Genomic DNA, 20,938 nt, shown 5'->3' on the forward strand with positions numbered 1-20,938 from the left:
TAGGATTTGCTGAAGGAGGCAGAGGCAGGAGGATCACGAGTTCGAGGCCAGCCTGGGCTACACATTAAGCGGAGCCTTCGATAGCTCAGTTGGTAGAGCGGAGGACTGTAGTTTAATCTGAAGGGCAACTCTTATAAAGGCAAACATTTAATTGAGGCTGGCTTACAGTTCCAGAGGTTCAGTCCAATATCAACATGGTGGAAAGCACAACAGCATGCAGGCAGCTCGGTGCTGGAGAGCCAAGAGTTCTACAGGAGACGTCTGTCTCCTGTAGGCAGCCAGGGGAGGCTCTCTTCCACACTGGGAGGAGACCTTAACCCACCTCTACAGTGACACACTTCCTTCAACAAGGCCACACCTTCTCATAGTATGACTCCCCATGGGCCACACATTCAAACACATGATTTTACAGGGGTCAGACCTATTCAGGCCACCACAGGTGTGCATGATGTAGTGATGGGGCTGAATCTGGCCTCTCTCCTACAGGCTTGGTGAAGCTGGGAATCCACTGTGTCACTTGCCAGAAGGTCGCCATCAAAATCGTCAATCGTGAGAAGCTCAGTGAGTCGGTGCTGATGAAGGTAAGGCAGTGGGCTAGGTTAGAAGGGTCGCCACTGGAGGGATGGACCAAGGTGTTGAGGACTGACATGGATGGCCTCTGTCCTACCTCTGACACTGGTTGAACCCATGAAGTCCTGTCTATTCCTGCTGGAGCAATACCATTCTCAGGAACAGTTCCATGTGCCTTGACCCTGCTAGCCTGAAGAACAGGCCCACAATGGACAGTGGTGCTACTGGGGCCAACATGCTGGAGCAGCTGACTGGCTCCTAGTTCTCTGATTAGAATGGGGAAGTACCCCTGGCCTCTGAGACCCCTTGTCAGGACCAGACTGCCCTGAAGAGGGCTGGATAGGCCCCAGCTCCTGATGTAGAGAAGCTAAGAGACTTAAGTGGGTGGCAATTACAAGAGAAGATAACATCTTAGGTGGAGTGGAGAACTTTTGGCACTGGTGGACTGACCAGTTTTGAACTGGAGACAGATTGGCTGGGTATAGTCCATGGTAGTATCCCTGAGATACAGGGCAGGGTTTTAATACTGTGGATACTGTATACATGGGACCATATGGGGGTGACATATGGGCCAGGAATGGGAAGGGCTTGTCTGGAGGAAGATCTGGAGTCTAGGGCCAGTAATACTTATTTTTTCCTAATACTATCACCTACTGAGTAGTCCATCTATAGGACCACATCAATCTCTCAACTGCCACTGCCCAATAAGGCCCAGGCTCAATGAAACTGTCTGGGAAGAGGGTAGATCTATTGCTTTGGGGCTTTGGGGACAGAGAGACCTATGAATGGTTAGTACCTACCACAGAGTAGTGGCTTCTCCCTGCCAGTACCTGTGGGGCCAAGGTGGCTATGGGGAAAGCTCATCAAAGTTCTAGACTTAAACCCAGAAATAGACCTGGGGGTGGGGGACATGGGAACAGACTCCATATTTCCTTTCAAGAATAGTGATAGCCTATAGCTTGTAGAAGAGGAGCCTATGTCCTTGTACAGGACCTATCACACAGTTCCATACCCTGCATATGCATGCACATGCAGCCCCTACACATCTACACACAGCAGCAAGCACACTCACCTCCAGCTCTGTCCTGGTCCTTACTGCCAACTGATGCAGAACCCCTGCCCAAAAGCATTTGTCCTGGCCTCCTGGGTTAGCAAGGTCCAAGCTGCATATATGCCTTCCATGCAGCTCAGCCCCAAATGCAGTGTCACAACCATAGGAGACAATGCAGGTAGCCTATTCAAGGCCTGTCTGAGTGGGCTGTGATTGGCTGCGGGCAGTGACATGGTTTCTCTGCAGGTGGAGCGAGAGATTGCCATCTTGAAGCTCATCGAGCATCCACATGTACTGAAGCTGCATGACGTCTATGAAAACAAAAAATATTTGTAGGTATTGCTGGGCCTGGAGAGCAGGGGAGGCCGGGATGGGGTGGGGGTGTGCAGAGGCCTACACATGCACTTGGAGAGCTGGCTATGTTAGTGTTGTCATCCAGCTGAGGAGCTCTCAGTGGCTGAAGGTTCCTTACAGACCTGTGGCCAGTGTTCCTGGGGGTCTCCAGGCTGTTAACTCAAGGCCTGTGATGGAAAGGGCTTCTCTGGAGGAAGATCTGGAGTCTAGGGCTAGTAGTACTTGTTCCTTCCTAATCCTGTCACCTACTGAGTAGTCCCTCTATGGGACTATATCAGTCTCTCAACTCCCACTGCTCAGTAAGACCCAGGGTCAGTGAGACTGTCTGGGAAGAGGGTAGATGTATAGCTTTCCAGGGCCATTAGAAGGCCAGGGAGTGGGGCCACAAGTAAGATAACGTGGACACTGCCTAGAGGGTGAGTCTGGCTGCTGTATTAGTTACTGTGACCAGATATCTGACAGGAAACAGCCTGAAGGAAGAGTTGAGTTTTGCTCTTTTGAGAGCTGAGGATGTGTGGTGGGAGCGGGGATCAGTGAGTGGGTCATCAGCCTCCATAAGCATGGGGGCTGAGCAGTTGATAATCCTGGACCTCCATGATGGTCAGAAGGGAACTGGGGAGGGGCTCTACTGAGGCAGTGCTAGCCTCTTCTGTGTCCCCCAATGCTGGTCCCAGTATGGTTCCTCTGTAGGATCTACTTTGGCTCCCTAATTCTTACTAGATCCCACAAGGCTTAATCACTGGGTTTAATCACTTTACTACTGTCAGCAGGTTCCCTACCCAGCCTTGATTCCTGTACAACTGATCCCTGTCACCAAATGAGATGGCTCCTGACTGTGTCACTAGCTGCCCTTTGTTCTTTATCTCAGAGGCCTTAGCTATCTCAAGAGTTTGTTCAATCTGAGCACATCAAACTCTAGCCCACGTATCCTCTTGAGTCCATTTATACAGCTGAGATCCCAGGGGACTGAGAGTAATCCCCCCAAGTTACCTGCACTTTCCCCTAGAAACCAGTCCCTTCTGGTTCTGCTGTATACCAAAGACCTCAGGGACTGATCTAAAACTGGGCAGGAAGGAGATGGCAAGCCCTGCTGGATCAGCCTCACTCCGTTCCTGACCCACTGCCCAGTTACAGGGGGTCCATATGATTGTCACTGGGACCTAGCTGCCTGGTGTGAGAGCCACTAGGAGCCACAGCAGGTGGGCCCTCTTTGGGGGCTCACTCTGGGCCCTGCATGAGGCTTCTCTAACTAGGCAGCAGGAGGGCAGGTCATGTTGCTGGCACTGATGTCCCTCTGCCCCATTCCACAGATATCTGGTGCTAGAACATGTGTCTGGGGGAGAGCTGTTCGACTACCTGGTGAAGAAGGGCCGGCTGACCCCCAAGGAGGCCCGCAAGTTCTTCCGGCAGATTATCTCTGCACTGGACTTCTGTCACAGCCACTCCATATGGTGCGAGCCAGAACAGACTGGGTCAGGCTTGCATCTCAAGGGTGGTGGGCTTCTTATGGGCTTTGTCTAGGCCTTGAAAGGCAACTAGGAGCCCACTTAGGCTTCCTCCCTGTCAAGGGTGGGAGGACACAGTATCCCTGTCACCAAGGCCAGGAAGACCACTTAGTATTAGCTGCCTGTGTATTGTATGCTTATATTGTCACAGGCCTGCCCCACTAATAGGAGTTTGGAAAGGGAAGTAGTCTTCATCAAAGTGTGGGAGTGGGGAAGTGGGTACAGGCTGCATTTAGGCTCATCTGGCCCTTACTCCCCAGCCATAGAGACTTGAAGCCAGAGAACCTGCTGCTAGACGAGAGGAACAACATCCGTATTGCAGACTTTGGCATGGCATCCTTGCAGGTGGGAGACAGCCTGCTGGAGACCAGCTGCGGGTGAGTGAGTGGTACCCCACAGGCTCACGACATGACCCTGGGGTAGATACCACAGCCATTTCTGCCCAGACGGGACAAGCTTTGAGACTGGTAGCCTGTGGATGCAGAACTACAGGACATTCTGGTGGGAAGCTCAGGTACTTGCTCTTGTAGCACTGGAGCTGGACTGAAGGCAGAAGGCAGGACCCCTGTCCTTATAATAAGCATGAGGGGGTGCTTTGTCTGGCACATGCATCTTCTTTTAGTGGTGGGAGCCAGGGGACAGTTTCATTGAGCCTTCTCTCCTGGGTCTGGATAAATGAGCAGCCAGGTCTAAGCAGAGGAGTCCCCAGGCTCCAGACCTCATACCCTATCAGAACATACAGGGCATTTAGGTTGGGAGGACTTGGTCTCAAAGCCATTCAGCCTCCTGGAGCCAGCCCAGCATGGCCTGTGGATCTCACGTGCAGGCTTCCTAGGGCAGAGCTCATGTAGAGAAAGCCGAGAGAGGGTATAAGGGTCTGGGCTGTGTACCCTGGCCCCCTGCCCCCTGACCTTCTGTTTTTTCCTTAGATCTCCACACTATGCCTGTCCGGAAGTGATTCGGGTAAGCAGCCACTGACATCCCTGTGGTTGAAGAGCCCCTCATCCTACTACTGCTGGGCTAGACATAGCTCAGCTGCCTTCCCTCAGACCCACTCCCCTACTAGATACCCCTACCCTTTACACTGCTGACATCTGGCATTGCCCTCCTCCCACAGGGCGAGAAGTATGATGGCCGCAAGGCAGATGTGTGGAGCTGTGGTGTGATCCTGTTCGCCCTGCTGGTGGTGAGTCCCACCCGCCTCACCTTTTTGTTCCATTTCTCTATCTCCCCACAACCCCTCCCCTTCCCTCCTCTTATGCCACTACCCATGATGAGTGCTGTCTTGCCTACCCACAGGGGGCTCTGCCTTTTGATGATGACAACCTGCGGCAGTTGCTGGAGAAGGTCAAGCGTGGTGTGTTCCACATGCCACACTTTATCCCACCAGACTGCCAGAGTCTCCTGCGTGGCATGATTGAGGTGGACGCAGCTCGGCGCCTCACGGTGCGTCCTGACTACCCCTCTGCTCTATTCAGAACTTGAGTGCCCATGGGGAGCCAGACCCTGTGCATTCCTGCTGTCCCTTCACACCATCTCTTGGACCTGTCCTCCTTAGACAGTCCTCTACTGGTGGAATCTCAAGCTTCCATCTCTGGCACTTGCTCCTGGGCACCTTAGGGAGAAAATGTCCCTAAGGGTGGGGCTTCCTGCCTGGGTCTGAGTGTGTGCTGCAGGCATACCACACGTATATCAATGTGAGTCTGTGTTGTACCAGATGGATGAGCTCAAGTGTGCATCTGTGTATGCCACCATGTGTGCCAAGGTATGTGTGGAGAGAGTTTGTACCCAACTGTGGGAAAAATATGCACAACTGCACGGAGGGTGAGTACACATGTGTGTACATATGCATGTATTTATGTCTGTGTCAGGGGCTGTGGCCAGCTGTTGTGAGGAATAGTATGTGCTTAGCTTGGGGATCATGTCCTCAGCTGTGTGTAGAGTGTGTGTCTCACCTACACACAGCAGTATGTGGATGCAGATGTGCATAGTGTGTTAGGTGGCTGTGTGCAGCTTGCATGTGAGTGTCTGTGTGTGTCTGTGTGTGTCCGTGTGTGTGTGTGTTCTGTACATAATTGTCTGTATGCTCGGGCATAGGGGCCCTGTGCCAAAATCTTAGGGGCACAAATATGGTAGGCAGCAGCCCCAAGACTCTGAGTGTTTGGTTCAGATGAGCCCTGGAGGGTTTGCCCTCCTTTGCTGCCATCATGCCCCTCTGACATCCTTGTGGTATGCCTCCTGGCAATGTGAGCCTCACAGCTCCATCAGCTATGGGGTAGACAAAGGTGTGAGGGAAGCCCCAGCAGCTTGAGCCATACAGCATCTGTCCATGTAAAAGAAACAAGATGCCTGGCCTTTTTAGAAGAGATATCATCTGTTCTCTCCCACAAAGCAAGTTGTCCCTGTCTCTGAGTCAGGATGGAGAGAAGGGTGTAATGGGCTACCCCAGCCTCCTGCCCGCACCTGCACCCAGCCCCTCCCAGCCGCCTGGCCTTGCTTCCTAGACTGGTTCCTCATATAATGCCCTCTGATCTGGGAGGGTCCAACCAGGCAGGACAGGTGCCCCAGGGCACTGCTTGCTTCCTTGCCTCTCTTTTCCATGGACCCCATCCCCCAACCTCTCCTTCCCTGGCTTTATTTCCTCTGCATCTGGGGTAAGGGCAAGAGTAGGGGTGCTGGCCTGGGCCTCTGAGAATGCAGCCCCTGCCCTGCCTTCTCCTATTCTCCCACTCTGGCCCCCTACCCCCTAACGTGGGCTCCCCTGGTACTAACCCCCTGTTTCTCTTTCCTTGTAGCTAGAGCACATTCAGAAACACATATGGTATATGTAAGTAGCTTCTCTGCCCACTAACGCCTGCTTTGCCTGTTGCTGTGGCCTGCAGGGCCTGCTAGGAAGGGGGGAGGGTGCCAGCCAGCTCTGGGCTGCCCTAGCTTCACTCTCCACCTCCCTGAGCGGCTGCTGCAGGACGCAGGAGGTTTGCAGGGCAGGGTGCAGGGACAGCATCAGGACTTGGGCTAGTGTAAGGGTGGTTCTCACACCCTCCTGGCCACCTCAGGGTGGGTGGAATGGTTTCAGGATAGGCTGAAGTGAGTGACTGCTGCTGGGTGCCCTGTCGTCCACAGAGGTGGCAAGAATGAGCCAGAGCCAGAACAGCCCATCCCACGCAAGGTGCAGATCCGCTCACTGCCCAGCCTGGAAGATATTGACCCTGATGTGTTGGACAGCATGCACTCGCTGGGCTGCTTCCGAGACCGCAACAAGCTGCTGCAGGACCTGCTATCTGAGGAGTACGTTGGGGTGTGGTAGGGGTGCTTTAGTCACTGGGCTCCATGTCCCAAGGTCTAGCTGCTCTTGTTGGCCCCTGTGGATCCTCTAAGGTAGGTGGCCATAGCCAGAGGAGAGTCCCTGCAAGGCCATTGTCAGGCACCCCATGTCACCTCATATCCATCCTTGGCACCTCTCACCTGCTGCAGGGAGAATCAGGAAAAGATGATTTATTTCCTCCTCCTGGATCGGAAAGAACGGTATCCCAGCCATGAGGATGAGGACCTGCCCCCCAGGAATGAGATAGGTACAAAGCTTCCACCCTACCCCATCCCCCCTGTTTTTGGTTCCTGGCCCAGTCTGACCCCAGTCTTCACACAGACCCTCCCAGGAAGCGCGTGGATTCCCCAATGCTGAACCGGCATGGCAAGCGGCGACCTGAGCGCAAGTCCATGGAAGTGCTCAGTGTGACAGATGGTGGATCCCCAGTGCCTGCACGGAGAGCCATTGAGATGGCCCAGCATGGCCAGAGGTATATGCCTGCCCTGGGGGCCCAAGCCTCCCTCCTGTTGCCTGGGCCAGGGCAGCATCAGGTTCTTAGCCTACTACCCTTAGTCTGGCCTTGCTTGTCTCTGCCCACAATCCCTGGGATTTGGACTAAGGCCACTGGACTGGGCTGGAGTTCACTGTGCTAAGCATGCTGGCTGGCTGCATGGGCTGAGCTGGGCTGCACTAGATTGAGCTGATTGAGCTGGGCTATGGGGAAGGGGACTGGACTGGATTGGGCTGGGTTAGACTAAGCTGGACGTACTTAACTGACTTGGGGTTGGCTGGACTTGAGTAGTACTGGGCTGAGCTGCGCTGGCTGGATAGAACTGAAGTGGACTGAAGTGAGCTAGGATGGACTAGCCTGAGTTGTGCTGGCCAGGATTAACCTAGGCTGGGCTGGCCTGAACTATTCTTGTGTGGTCTGGCTGGACTATCCTAGATTAAACTGGACTGGATGGTCTTATCTGGGCTAGCTCTACTTATCTAGCTACATGAGACTAGAATGAACTAGTCTGTGCTGAGCTTGCCTAGACTGAGCTGGTCTGGCCTGGACTTTATAAACTGGGCTGTCCTGGGCTGGGTTGACTTAGGCAGGACTGAACTAGACTGGACTACACCAAACTGAACTAGGCTGAGCTGAAGTGGAATGGACTGGACTAGGCTGAGCTGAGCTGTGCCTGGCTGCACTGTTCTTGATTGAGCTGGGCTGTGGTACAGTGCAGCTGTGTTCAGAGCCCCTTGCTCATCAGGCTTGTCCCTCTCTGGCGCTTGGCTCTCTTTGAACTGGATTGAACTGGACTGTGGTGTGGTACAGCTTTGTTCAGAGACCCCTGCCCAGCAAGCTTGTCCCTCCCTGGTGCTCGGGCATCTCCAGGTGTCCAGTAGCAGTACTGTGGGCAGGATGTACAATTCAGGGGAGTGCTGAGTAGAAGGGCACTTAGAGCCTGCAAAGCCTGGCCGTGGCTGAGTGGAGCTCCCTAACAGGCAGGGGTCTTGGTCATCTGTCAACAGGCCTAAGCTGGGAGATCCCACAGGCCTTGCCAGCAGAGTCAGCATTGTACTCTGCATGAAGCACCCACTGCCCATTCTTTCTGCTGGGAGCTAACTCTGCCCCTGAATTTGTCAGTAACTGGGAGCCATGTCATGGCTAGGTAACATCAAGATAGCACTTCCTCTGCCTTGACTTTAGTGTGCTGTTATCTCAGACCTACTAGGTCCTCCCCATGGATCCAGGCTAGCTCATGTTCCAGCCTCAAATTTTCACTCCTTGAGAAACTTCTTCCAACTTTCTAGCCAGCCATGGCTCACAATCCCTTGGCTTCTGGCAACAAGGTGGGACAGCAAGAGTCCCTCTTGGCCATGTTCTTATCTAACCCTTCTCCTGGATTCTGCCTCTTGTGGATATGTTTGACCTCAGCAGAACTCTCCCAGTAGCTCTAGTGTACACCATGTACTCAAGAGATGGTTGCCTTTCCTTGGCCTCTCTTGAACCCCCAAAAGGTAGTGAAGGGTCAGTGCTCATCTCTGAGCTTCCTGGCTTCTAATATAGCTTCCAGGCCTATTTGCTACAGGGTGGGCCCATCTATGGGGATAGTGTCTGTCTCCAAGAGAATCTAGAAGGCCCTTTGTCCTAGCACATCTAGCCTGCTTCTGCTCTAGTTTTGCCACTTGACACTGGGCTCTGATGGGACCACTGGTGGGGACAAGGGATCCTGTGGCTGGTGGTGAGTCTAGACATCTCTAAGCTTGGCTACCTCCCTACCTAGAAGGTCACCCAGGGCAGGCTATGCTGTGGCTTCTATCCCCTTCCTCTCTCTTCATCTCTGTACCCTGGCCTGGGGTTGGTGGGCCATGCTTGGAGGGCTTGCTCGATGTGGCCAGGGAGCACATGGCCCAGCAGCTGACCTGCGTGCGTGTGGCCGGGCAGTAACTCTGTTTTCTCGCTTTGTTCCTGCTGTAGTAAAGCAGTGTTCAGTAAAAGCCTGGATATCGCTGAAGCCCATCCCCAATTCAGCAAAGAAGACAGGTATACACCCTGCCCATCCAATCCGTCCTCCCAGCCCTAGATGCAGGACTCCTGCTTAAGCCGGGCAGACAGAGGTGGGCCTGGAGGCAGGACTTACTGATAGACACTTCCACCTCTCCTTTCTGGGAATGTAACTATCTAGCAAGCTTGGGGAAGAGCCTGGCCTGGGCAGCTATAAGGATGCAAGGAGGGGTCGGGTTGCTAGGGCAAGGCCCATGGCCAGCCCAGGCGAGAGGCCCACATACTCAAGGCTTGCGTAGGCCCAGAAAGGGTACCGCCCTGCACCCCGCACAGACTCGCCTTATGGTTGCAAGCCTGCTACCCCCTGCCACTCTTTTATCCAGATGTCTTTGGGTGTTATTCCCACAAGGGCTGGCCAGTTTAGATGAAGTGGCTAAGTGTCCTATGCCCCTGGCAGGTGGCAGCAGGCCAGTAACAGCTGCTGCCCACTCATGCTCTTGATTGGCTGGGCCACATCCTGTTGAGCTGCATACTGCCCCTGTACCTGCCTGTGTCCCTTCCTGCTTGCCTCTTGCCTACTTGGCTTTCCTCGGGGCTGGAGTCATCTTTCCTACTTTGGACAAATTGCAGCTCAATTCCAGCATTGCTAGACAAAGGAGAGGTTGATGTGGCTCCCATGCTTATGTCTCAGCTTCCCTTCTTCTTCCCTTGTGCCCAGCAATGTGTTCCTGTCTGGCATGGTGGGATCAAAGGCCTAAGCTAGGCTTCACTGCTTGTGGCTGTGTCCCCTCTCCTCTGGCTCCTAGTATCTCCATCCCCATCTCCATCTTCTCAGGGACTGGCTCCTAGCTGTACATCTGGACCTTTGTTCCAGTGGGGAGCCCTGGTATCACCCTGACTAAGGCATGCTGCCCTGGCCACGGGTCTCCATTGTTCCTCAGACTCCTTTAGCAGTAAGTGGAGAGACTTGGAAGTCATGGATACAGGGCTCTGGTTACAGGTGCTCTAGGAGCTGGCAAGGAGCCAACAGAGATTGGTGTTGCCTATGTGGGAACCAGAAACCCATTGTGTATAGTCTGGTTAGTGGTGGGCAGGCCAGGGCAGTGCAAGCTGGTCTAATGTTCTTTCATCCTCTTTTGTCCTGTGGCTGCACCCTACCTCACCCCCTGCCCCCCCCCAACACAAGATGGCAGGTCCCATAGCCAGGGGTGAACCTGTGTTTTTGTGTCCATTCTCATGGTGATCTGGATGGAAGGCCTTGTCTCTGACCTGCAGGGCAGCTAGCTGTTCATCATGGTATAACGGACACATAGGGCTAGGGCCTGCTCCTGCTACTTGCAGGCTAGGTCTTCAGCCCAGTGGGGCAATAGAGGGTTAAGAAGGCTATGGGCTGGTCCTGGGCTTCTCTTGTAGGTAGCTATGGATATCAAAGGACCTGGCTTGTCCCATATAGTGAACCATATACTGAACACTGTATAGTACAGCCCTGGAGAGGCTGGATTTGGGTGTCAGGGTCATGGATTGCATGAGGCTGGATACAGTTCAGAGGAATCCCCCATAGTGTGTCCTTGCATCTCTGTCCACAGTGTCTGTGGACTTTTGTTGAGAGTCACTTAGTACTTTTTCCTGTGCCTTGTCTGGGGCCAATGGTGAGTGGCTTCTGTGTGTGGAGGAGCCCCAGGGACCCTGGATACATACTGGGTGGTGACAGCTAAGGTCAGCAGGATGACCCCAGACACAGCTGTGCCTCTAGAGACCTTCCTTGGCATGGCAGAATCCTTGGAGCTCTGGGTCAGGACCCGAGGCTTCCTGGAAAGGCCAAGTAGGGGACAGGAGCTGGGAGCCATCTGCTGCTAAATTGACAGACGCTCTGCTTTATTCCCCCAGATCTCGATCCATCAGTGGTGCCTCCTCAGGCCTTTCTACAAGTCCACTCAGCAGTCCTCGGGTGAGTGACTACCCCTCCTAAGCCTTAGGTTATAGAGGGGCCTCAGGAAATCAAAAGGGATCACAGTTAGAGTACCCGGGGGTGGGGAGCAGGGCCTCCACAGACTGGGAAAAAGCCCCATCTCTGCCTTGCACACAGGCCTCCTTTGTGGGCACCCTCCTGGCTGCTGCTCTGCTGCTGGGCTCTGGCTAACTGCATGTTCTTTTGTTTTGTGTTGTCCGTTTTCTTGTATGTCACTTGTTTTGTTGTTGTTGTTGTTTTGGTTTTATTTTTTATTTTTTGTGGCAAACCTTCCCCTTGTCTGTCCCCTCCCTCTGGTTCTGCTTGGGTTTCCTGCTTGAATGCTATTGCTGATCCTGGTTGCTATGTGTGCATGTGGGTGGGGTGGGCATGGGCTCCACTTCGCGGTCACCCTTCCTGACGTCACTCTGCGTCACTGTAGCCTGTTAGGAAGTTTGTCCTGCCCCCTCTGCCCCCTGAGCTCCCCTATGTGGCTTGCCCCCTGGCCACCTCCTCGGAGCCTGAAGCTTGTCGGAGCACCTCTCGGCCAGGACACATCCTCTCTCCACAGGCCGCCCTGCGGCCCAACCCCAAGACTCAGACCTTGCCGTGCAAGGCCAAGCTGACAGACAAGCCGCTGCAGGCCACCAAGTCCAACCCGCTCCCAGCCTGCACCCAGACCCAGCCTCCTGGAGCCAGCCTTGGCACTCCACTGGCCCTATCCCCTGGGCCACCCACCCTGCCGGCCCCTGCCCGGCTCCTGCCAACTGGGACTGAACCAAACACCAAATCTGTCCCCACCATACAGGTGACCCCTCACCCCTCACCAAGGGGCAGTCCCCTTCCTACCCCCAAAGGGACGCCTGTCCACACGCCAAAGGAGAGCCCAGCTGGCACACCCAACCCCACACCACCATCCAGCCCTAGTGTTGGAGGAGTGCCCTGGCGGACACGACTCAACTCCATCAAGAACAGCTTCCTGGGCTCACCTCGCTTCCACCGCCGGAAACTGCAAGGTTAGCACTGATGTGGAGCTGGGTAGGTGGTGGAATCTGCATAGGGGGTCTTGCACTGCTCAGATGGAACATGCCAACAGCTGGTGGGTCTGTAGGCCTCTCAAGCACTGGCCTCCGAGTCTGCCCTATACCCTCTTGCCCCAGAATTGTTCTATCATCTTCCAGGCAGCAGCTATGTTCAGCGAGGCCTGTTGGGTGTTCAGGAAGCCTACAGGTCTTGGGCTGTGCTGGGGCCAGCTTGTCTGCTCACCTGGGGCCTGGAGAAGCACATAGAGTTTCAGCACCACAGCACTGACAGCACATTGAGTGGGGGTGGGGTGAGGACAAAATGGGCATAGTCCTGAGACTTGAACCTGCAGCACTCCCCAACCTTGCCTTTGTCCTTTCCTTTGCACAGTTCCCACGCCAGAGGAGATGTCCAACCTGACCCCAGAATCCTCTCCAGAGTAAGTGGCTTTGCTTGAGGCTGACGAGAGAGGGACCTAGGATCTTTCCCATCAGGCAGGGTATAACCACCTGAGGGCTTTTCATCCCTGGCCTGAACCCCTTGGGACTGACTCAGCCCACGAGTCTTTATGAACTTTAGGTCCTGTCACATGAGAAATGCCAACTCTAGAGTTGGCTGGGGACAAGTGGGTGTGCTCTGGGCTTCCCTGGAGTCTAACCCACAAGGAGTGGGTTTGGACATGAGGAAAAATGGGTTGTGCTGAGGAGGAAGGACAGCTACAAGATACAGGGCCCAGGGATAGTACCAGGGTTATTAGCAGAAGCCTGAGAAAGACAGAGTAGCTCTAGCCTTCAGATGGAGGGAAGGGAATGTGGCTGGGCTCAGTGTACCCACCCTGCAGACGCTGAGTACCTATATAGTGTGGCTTCTCTGTATCTTTCACAGTGGCCTCTCAGTAGTTACTACCTTGGTAGCTACTGGTGTGAAAGTAGGAAAACGTCATTTGACTGGGGCATGGGGTAGGGGGAAGCACTGGCAAAGACCACTTCATCATTGTAGCTGTGCCACCTCACACAGTGGCCAGACAAGAGGAAGGGCCTCAGCTGTGTTGCCAGCACTCAGTAAGGACCTGTGGGCAGTTGCTTGCTCTGCGTTAGCAACTGAAAGTAGCAGAAGTACTTGTTGTACTTTTGTCCAGGTGAAGGTCAGAGACCTAAGCTCAACATTAACTGCCCTGAGGCTCTGGGGCACAGGACCATTTTTGACTAGGTTAGACCTTTATGTTGCTCTGATAAGAGGTTTTAGAGAGAGATAGAGAGGGGGGAGAGAGAAAGAAAGAGGGGGAGAGAGAGGGAGAGGAAAAAAGGGGGAGGGAGGGAGGGAAGGGAGTTGGGAGGGAGGGAGGGAGGGAGAGAGAGATATTAGAAAAGTAGGAAATTTGTGACTGTAGCTTGAGAAAAGTCTTTGGCTTTTTTGGAGGCTTTATTCCCTCATGCCCTGCACACTGGCCCAAGAAAGCTTTGTACCTTCATCTTCTGTCGTGAGCCCCTCATTGGTCATAGCATCCACAGAACCATAACCAGGAAAGGAGGGGCATCTCAGGAACTGGCTCTCTTGGTTGCCCATTATGTCAGGCCAGCTGGCTAGAAGCCATGGGAGCTATAGCAGTCTATAAAGTTCACCCCCCTGCCCCTTTCTCTCTTCTGCCTTCAGCTGATTAGCTGGGGCTCACCAAGCTGAACATTTTTTTTTTTTTTTTTTTTTTTTTTTTTGTCTACTGACCTAGGCCTTTCTCTCATGCACCTTTATGGCTCACACCAATTAGTCTGTGTGCCCAGGCTAGTACTAGGGCCCAGCAATATGGATACCAGAGCTCTAGCATGGGCTGTGTCACCCTGTGCCATACAATCCCCTCTGATCATCCAGCTTCTTTCAGATTTGGCCATGTCTCACATGCCATACCAGCCAAGTGTTACTGCTTGCACCTGTAATTTTCAGCCAGAAATTCTGTTTTCTAGAACCACTTGTCTGCTTCAAAATATCCTGAACATTGCTGGTCTCCAAGTCCAGGCATAGACCTTGGGTACAGGTGGGACAAAGGCCTACACCAGGGGCCTGGACACACAGCACTGGTCAGAGCTGACAACAGGAACACAGAAGGGCTGAGGTCTGTGTCTGCCATAGAGACAAAAGAATCATCCCAGAAATGAAGAAGGGGAAGTCACAACCAGGAAACCCTTCATATAGTCTAGATTAACAGTGGCTTGGTGCTGCCCAGGACAGATACGCTCATTCATGCCACATGCCAACCCTATCCCTGAACCCTATCACTGTAGCTGCTGTTGCCACTTCCCTCAGTTTCTAGCCTGAGTCTCTGGTACAGAAATGCATCTGACTGAGGGGCTGGCTGTGGCCCCACTGTACTGGAAGTCTGCCTGGCCATGTTGACTGGGAGTTGCTTTGAGACAGCCTTCCCCTAGGTTCTCTGGGACAGACATCTAACAACGACTTCACTTTCTGAAGGCTAGGAAAGAATCTCTTCCAATTGCCAATTGTCAAGCTATCAGGGGAAGAAAACTCGTCTTGTAGTTGGGTTGGACTGGGGAATCCTATCAGCAAAGGTAGCAGGGACTCCAGCTATGCGAGTGTCTAGAAGAGAGCAGGTAGGACCCACAAGGGAGGCTGGGAAGCTTACTATATGCCTTTCATCCCCTTGGACTGCCAGAAGATTATACTTAAGAGTAAAGTATCCACAGCTTAGAAGATGGTTTATGCAGTGAGGAGTGCTGCAGTGGAGCTGGGCTTGTACTGCTGAAACCTGGCCAGACACCTGAGGCCATATGGGCAGCAGTGGAGTGGTGGCCAAGCACCATGTCAAGCTATCATGGGAAGAAAACCAGTCCTGTAGTTGGGTGGACAGTGTGTACCAGACCTGAATGAGGCTGTGGCTGTTGGAACTCTGGGCAGGTCCTTCCCTAACTGACCCCGAGGGTCTACCAGAATCTTATAAGCTGAAGTATGGAGCCACATAATCTTTAATTGATATCAGAGAGCCCCAACCAGACTCTGTAGCATGCACCAGCTTCCAGTGGTCTAGGGACATTTCTTTGAGGAAGGTGTAGGGATCCAAATAGAGGCTGGGACTTAGACACTCTCCTGTCCCCTCTCCTACACAGTGGACTGTCTAGCAAGTGCCACCCAGACATCCTATGGGAGTCAAGGACTTGCAGTTGGGTATATGTTGGAGTAAAATTTATTGCTAAGGACATAGGATTGGGATTAGGGTTGTAAGGTGAAGGTTGGGACAAGGGGTCCATGTTAAAGACATGGAGTATAAGTTAGTGACATGGGGCTCAGGCTAGGGATATAGGTATAGGCTTATGGATGCTGTGGTAAGGTCAGGGGTCTTGGTTAGAGAAGTTTGGTTAGGGTTAAGTCTTTTGGTTTATGGTTACAATAAGAGGGATTCAATTAGGTTTTATCTTGTTTGTGGGGCAAGTTTAGACTTGGGGATTGATCCTAGTGTTGGACTGTGGAGTTAGGGGAATAAGTTTGATCAGATTAGCATAAGGGCCACATGGATGGATGGTCTGGGATGTGGGGAACACTGCTCTGTAGTAAGGGCCCTATGGTTCTAGCCACTATGGAGGTTACATAAGTGGAGCGGGCATCACATCCCCATCATGACAGTCTCTGCTCTGCCTAGGCTGGCCAAGAAATCGTGGTTTGGGAACTTCATCAACCTGGAGAAGGAGGAGCAGATCTTTGTGGTGATCAAGGACAAGCCCCTGAGCTCCATCAAGGCTGACATCGTTCATGCCTTCCTGTCGGTGAGGCCACGGCAGAGCCAGGTGGACACTCAAATCTATGGGCCCAACCTTCAGGCAGACCATAGGACCTCTCATTCTCATAAACTGTGTACACCTAACCCATCCTTTTGTTCTGCCTGGGCCACCACTGTCTACCTAGGCCTTCATCCTGCTGGGAGCTGCCCAGCACCTCTGGGAGTGGGGAGCTGCCTAGGGATGGGGTGTGCTGGTCTCCAGGTGAAACCTCCCTGAGACTGAGGGTGAAATACAGGTGGCCACATGAATCAAGAAGAGGCTGTGACCCTGAGGGTTCTGATAACACCTACTTAATGGCTTGAGGCCCAGAGTCTATTTCCCATGCTACTGCTTTATTTAAAGTCTGTGACTTCCTGTGGCCCCTGGCTTGCCTGTAGAGGCTGGGATTCTCAGAGCATGGAGGCATCTCTAAGTTCTGAGAAGCAGAAAGGCACATCAAGACTGGAGATGAGACTTTCCAGCCAGGATATGAACTCCCAGAGTACTCTCAGAATTGACCCTGTCCCTTGTGACTCCTATGTAGGGCTGCCTTATGCTGGGACAGGCCTCTCTGGGACTTTCCTCAGCATATACCTCCCACCTCAAGGCCTCAGTCTGCTGACTTTGGGCCAAGGGGAGTCATCTCTCTCATGAGTATTTATTTGAAGGTACCTGCTCTAGGGTGCCGTTGCCTCATTCTGTCCTGGAGTCTTTTCAAGTTTCCTAGATGAAGGATTTCCCTGGGACCCTGGGGACAGCTGAGAATGTCTGCTAGAGGCTTCAGGCCAGGGAAGGCCACTTCTGATAGAGTGCTTGTATTTGAGATTAGCTGTGTCTCCTTAACACTTCTACCCTTCGATGTGAGCCTGTCTCCTCAACCCCATCAAATGCATCCGTTCATAAGGCCCCTGGGTTACCTGGGGCTCCCACCCACTTCCCCATGGTGGCTAGTCCTGTAAGCTGGGGTAACCCTGTCTGCTTTCATTTTGCTCTTGCTACTGTCACGTCAATGTGACCAGAGTTTAGTGCTGTGAATTCACACACCTCATAGCTTCTCTGATCACTGTTGTGATGCTCCTTCATTCCTGCCCTCAACTCAGAGATGTAAAGCCATCTAGCCCCTTCTGGTTTAGGGTTCTAGTGTGTACCCTGGCTGGCTAAGCAAGGGGGCTCTGAAGTGAGTTTCTGTGTCATGCTTGGTTCTCAAAACTGGAGATGGTTTGAGGGACTGGATTTGTGTCTGGTGTCTAGATAGTGCTGGCACTTCTGATGCCACCTCTGCAGGAGTGGGTTAGTGGGGTCCTGCTGGTAGGCTGCTCTCACGTCCAACCTGTACACACTGCAGATCCCCAGCCTCAGCCACAGCGTTATTTCCCAGACAAGCTTCAGGGCTGAATACAAGGCCACAGGGGGTCCAGCAGTGTTCCAGAAGCCGGTCAAGTTCCAGGTGGACATCACCTACACTGAGGGTGGAGAGGCCCAGAAGGAGAATGGCATCTACTCAGTCACATTCACTTTACTCTCAGGTAAGCCAGCTGACTTGGTAGCTATGTTTGACTCTCACTGGTGCTTCCAGTGTCCTGACAGCCAGTCTTCCCCCCAGGCCCCAGTCGCCGCTTCAAGAGGGTGGTGGAGACCATCCAGGCCCAGCTGTTGAGCACCCATGACCAGCCATCAGCCCAGCACCTGTCAGGTGAGGCGGGGGCTCAGCACAGTGCCTGTGGCTAGTGCTGCTTGGATGGGAGGTATGAGAACTGACATGGCCTCCTACTCTGACGGATGCCCACCTCCCTGCCCTGAGCAGTGCTGCACCCCTCAGGGAGCAGGGCCCCTCCCCGGGCATGGTGGGCTGCATCACACTGAAAGGCGCCTCTTGTCCACCGTAGAACCACCCCCGCCAGCGCCAGGACTAAGCTGGGGTGCTGGGCTTAAGGGCCAGAAGGTGGCCACCAGCTACGAGAGTAGCCTCTGACGCTGGCAGGTAAGGTGTCCGGCCTGCTGCCGGGGAAGGGAGGGGCTGCGGGCAGGACCTCCTGCAAGAGCCAGGCTTGTCCTAAGAGGGGCACCCTGTGCCCACTCGTCTGGCCTTGCTCCAGACAGGCCTATAGGGTCAGCATCTAGGCAGCTAGACATGAGGGAAGCCTGAGCAGGCTCTGGGAGAAGGGCCCAAGGCCCTGATCCTTAGGGCTCCCCTTGTAGCACTCTACAAGGGCTGGGGCTCCCTTCCTCAATGCCACTGACCACCAGAGCTTTGCCTTAAGCAGGATGGGGTCTGAGGCTCTAGTCCCAGTAGGGTGCTCAAGAAAGGCACCTGGGCTGCTGGTATTTGTGGGAGAAAGTAGCACGTGTGTCTGGCCCTATGCATAGGTACACACATGGGACCTGTATGTCAGAGTCTAGCTAGAATATAGTCTATATAGCAATGGGACAGGCTGATGGCATATGGCATGGAACTGCTTAGGCACTTGAGAAGTCTAGAAGAGATGGGATGTGGCTCAGGGCCAGCTTCTCTGAGCCCTATTCCCAACTTCTTGTCTCCACAGCTGGGGCTGTTAGGGTCCCTTGTGTGTATGTAGGTCCTTTCCACCTGTTCCTCATCCCATTCCATGCTCATTTCATTGCCTGTAGATGTGCTCCCACCATAGGCCTCATCATCCTGGCAGGTGGGGCTGGAGCCCTCAGCAGCCCTGGGCTCATTCAGCTACATAGTCTTCTTGGAAGAAAGTGAGCAAGCAGGGCTATGTGCCCTGGGGGCACTGTACTTCAGTCAACCTTGTTTTTTTCTGGGGCTTTAGGCCTCCATCTTGGAAAGAGGAAAACAGCAGTAGTGGAAAACTGAGGACAAGGAATATTAGGTAGAGGCAGAGGCAGGTCAGAACTATTAATGCAAGTAAAGCCAAGGTCTCCAGCACGCTGCTGGGGTTCCAATCAGACACTACAGCCCTCCTGTACTCCTAAATATTAGACAGCTCTCCATTCCCTATCTAGGAGAGGATCTATCATACCCTCCACCCAGTGCCACATCCCAGGTGTTGCAGGGAATATGGGGGGTGTAGCCTGTACACAGGACCCACCCACCAGTTCTACTCAGTCAACTCCATCAGTACTGGAGCCTACCCTTGAGACTGTTGGGCAGTTAACTATTCTTGGATCTCGGCCTGTCCCCCTGATGCCTTCCCATTGTGTCCCTGTATCCTGGGCCCTTGTCCAACGAGCTCAGCTCCAAAGACCCTACTGAAAGTAGGCAGAAGGATGAACCTCCAGGATACCTGGGGGCTATCCAGTCAGGGATCCTACTCAGGGAAAGGAGGCTGGGAGCCTTCAAGGAGTAGGCCCATTGGATATGCCTCACCCAGGTCTCCTGATGCCAGCAGGCCCAGCATAGTGGGAGAGACAGGGGTGTATGGAAGCCAGTAGGTAATGAGGTGCAGGCATGATATAGGTGGCCTGTTAAACTATGCCAAAGCAAGAGTTTATCCTGCCCAGGGAAGACAGGCCCACCAGGAAAACAGGTCAAACCCAGTCTTCTGGCTCTGGCTATTGGAGCGTGACCTTCCACCTTGCTCCTGCCCAGCTGTAGTCATAGGCTTCTTCTGACCTAGACCCTAGCTCTCAGCTCTGCCCCTTCCAAACTCTACACTTACCTGGACCTACCTGTACTATCACCCTGTCTCTACAGGCTCAGCTCCTCTTTTCTGGCCAGTCTATATCTTGGGGCCTGCCTACTCCTTGCCTTTCTTTTTTATGAGCTCTAACCCCCCTGGACTCTGTGGATCCAGCCTTCTCAGGACCCTGCCCCTTCTCAGCCTGGCTGGCTACAGGTTGCCAGCTCGCCCCAGGTAGCAGGTGGGCAGCCTGTTCACTCTCTCCCTCCCTCTTTCCATTCTGTGCTCCAGACACCACTAACTGTATGGAAGTGATGACGGGGCGGCTTTCCAAATGTGGTAAGAACTCCTCATGCTCACTTGGCCCCTAGCCTGCCACCTCCACTATGTGCCCCCACAGCCTACCCTGACCAGTGCTATCCCACTGTCCCTGGGCTGTCCTGGGTCCCCTGTGTATGCACAGGCATTGGACCACCCACCACCCCTGGGCCCCATTTTCTGCCAAGAGTAGTTTTTAACTACTCACTTCCTGCTCCCAATTTCTACAGTCAAGCTAGGCAGAGGAAGGACTTAAACTCTCAAAGCAGGAAAAGGCCCTTGTGCTTGAAGCCAATGAAGGTCCTACATGTAGCACTGCCCTGGAGGGCAAGGTGGATACTTGTCCACAGACCATGCCAGTCAGAAAAGGAGAGGTATGCTGCACTGGGCTTAGACTGAGGTCAGGTGAGGGAAAGGAATTGTATCCAATTGGCCCAGCTGGGTAGTAAGCACAGGCCCAGGAGGGTGGAGGGTCACCCATTACTTCTGCCCTCCAGGACCAGAAATCCAGCTGTGGCTGCCTGTCCCAGCTCCCTGCCTGCCTACCTACCATTAACCCTGTCTGTCTGTCTGCTGCTGAACTGTCTGTGCTAGCCAGAGCAGGGGGTCTTCCTGTATGCTGCTGGTCACTGGCTCTGCCACCCTTCCTAAGAGCAATCATTACTCATAAAGCAGCAGCCAACCCCAGGGGCCAACTCAGGCCTGATCTTTCTATTGCTCTTTCTACACCTCGGGTTGGCCAGCTCATGTGACCCTGACACTTGGGAAGGGAGGCCCAGGACTTTTGGGGCCACACTGGGTGAGGGAGGAATCTCACTGCCTGTCCTGGGCCTCAGTTCTCAGAAGCAGCCCTCATGTTCCATGCCACTTTGGAGGTATGGAGGTCCAAGGGTCTATCCCACAGCAACAGCCCCTCCCACTGCATTGCTCTTGGCACTAGGGACCCCACTGGCCGCCTGCTCACCCTGCTTGCTACCCGCCTGTCCTCGCTCTGCCATT

At 53.7% G+C, this 20,938-nt stretch overlaps 1 protein-coding gene across 18 annotated transcripts in view; it reads left to right on the forward strand.

Moving 5' to 3' along the window:
* Brsk2 (BR serine/threonine kinase 2) overlaps positions 1 to 20,938 on the forward strand; it is a 53,797-nt gene that overhangs the window by 30,474 nt on the left and 2,385 nt on the right. For 3 of the 18 annotated variants that reach the window (XM_031388884.1, XM_031388885.1, XM_031388886.1), the window contains exons 2-20: positions 487 to 581; positions 1,868 to 1,953; positions 3,286 to 3,426; positions 3,741 to 3,857; positions 4,410 to 4,443; positions 4,598 to 4,666; positions 4,780 to 4,926; positions 6,276 to 6,307; positions 6,604 to 6,768; positions 6,955 to 7,052; positions 7,127 to 7,277; positions 9,255 to 9,320; positions 11,169 to 11,229; positions 11,672 to 12,245; positions 12,643 to 12,691; positions 15,899 to 16,022; positions 17,362 to 17,542; positions 17,620 to 17,709; positions 17,903 to 17,997. In XM_031388884.1, the coding sequence (XP_031244744.1) occupies positions 487 to 581; positions 1,868 to 1,953; positions 3,286 to 3,426; positions 3,741 to 3,857; positions 4,410 to 4,443; positions 4,598 to 4,666; positions 4,780 to 4,926; positions 6,276 to 6,307; positions 6,604 to 6,768; positions 6,955 to 7,052; positions 7,127 to 7,277; positions 9,255 to 9,320; positions 11,169 to 11,229; positions 11,672 to 12,245; positions 12,643 to 12,691; positions 15,899 to 16,022; positions 17,362 to 17,542; positions 17,620 to 17,709; positions 17,903 to 17,988 (2,366 nt within the window). In that variant the 3' untranslated portion in view covers positions 17,989 to 17,997. Of the gene's footprint in view, positions 1 to 486; positions 582 to 1,867; positions 1,958 to 3,285; positions 3,427 to 3,740; positions 3,858 to 4,409; positions 4,444 to 4,597; positions 4,667 to 4,779; positions 4,927 to 6,275; positions 6,308 to 6,603; positions 6,769 to 6,954; positions 7,053 to 7,126; positions 7,278 to 9,254; positions 9,321 to 11,168; positions 11,230 to 11,671; positions 12,246 to 12,642; positions 12,692 to 15,898; positions 16,023 to 17,361; positions 17,543 to 17,619; positions 17,710 to 17,902; positions 17,998 to 19,912; positions 19,962 to 20,938 lie in introns of those variants that run through there. The other 15 variants (XM_031388881.1, XM_031388887.1, XM_031388882.1 and 12 more) reach the window with 12 other exon arrangements.

The sequence above is a fragment of the Mastomys coucha genome, unplaced genomic scaffold (genome assembly GCF_008632895.1).
Source record: "Mastomys coucha isolate ucsf_1 unplaced genomic scaffold, UCSF_Mcou_1 pScaffold21, whole genome shotgun sequence".
Classification (NCBI taxonomy): Eukaryota; Metazoa; Chordata; class Mammalia; order Rodentia; family Muridae; genus Mastomys; species Mastomys coucha.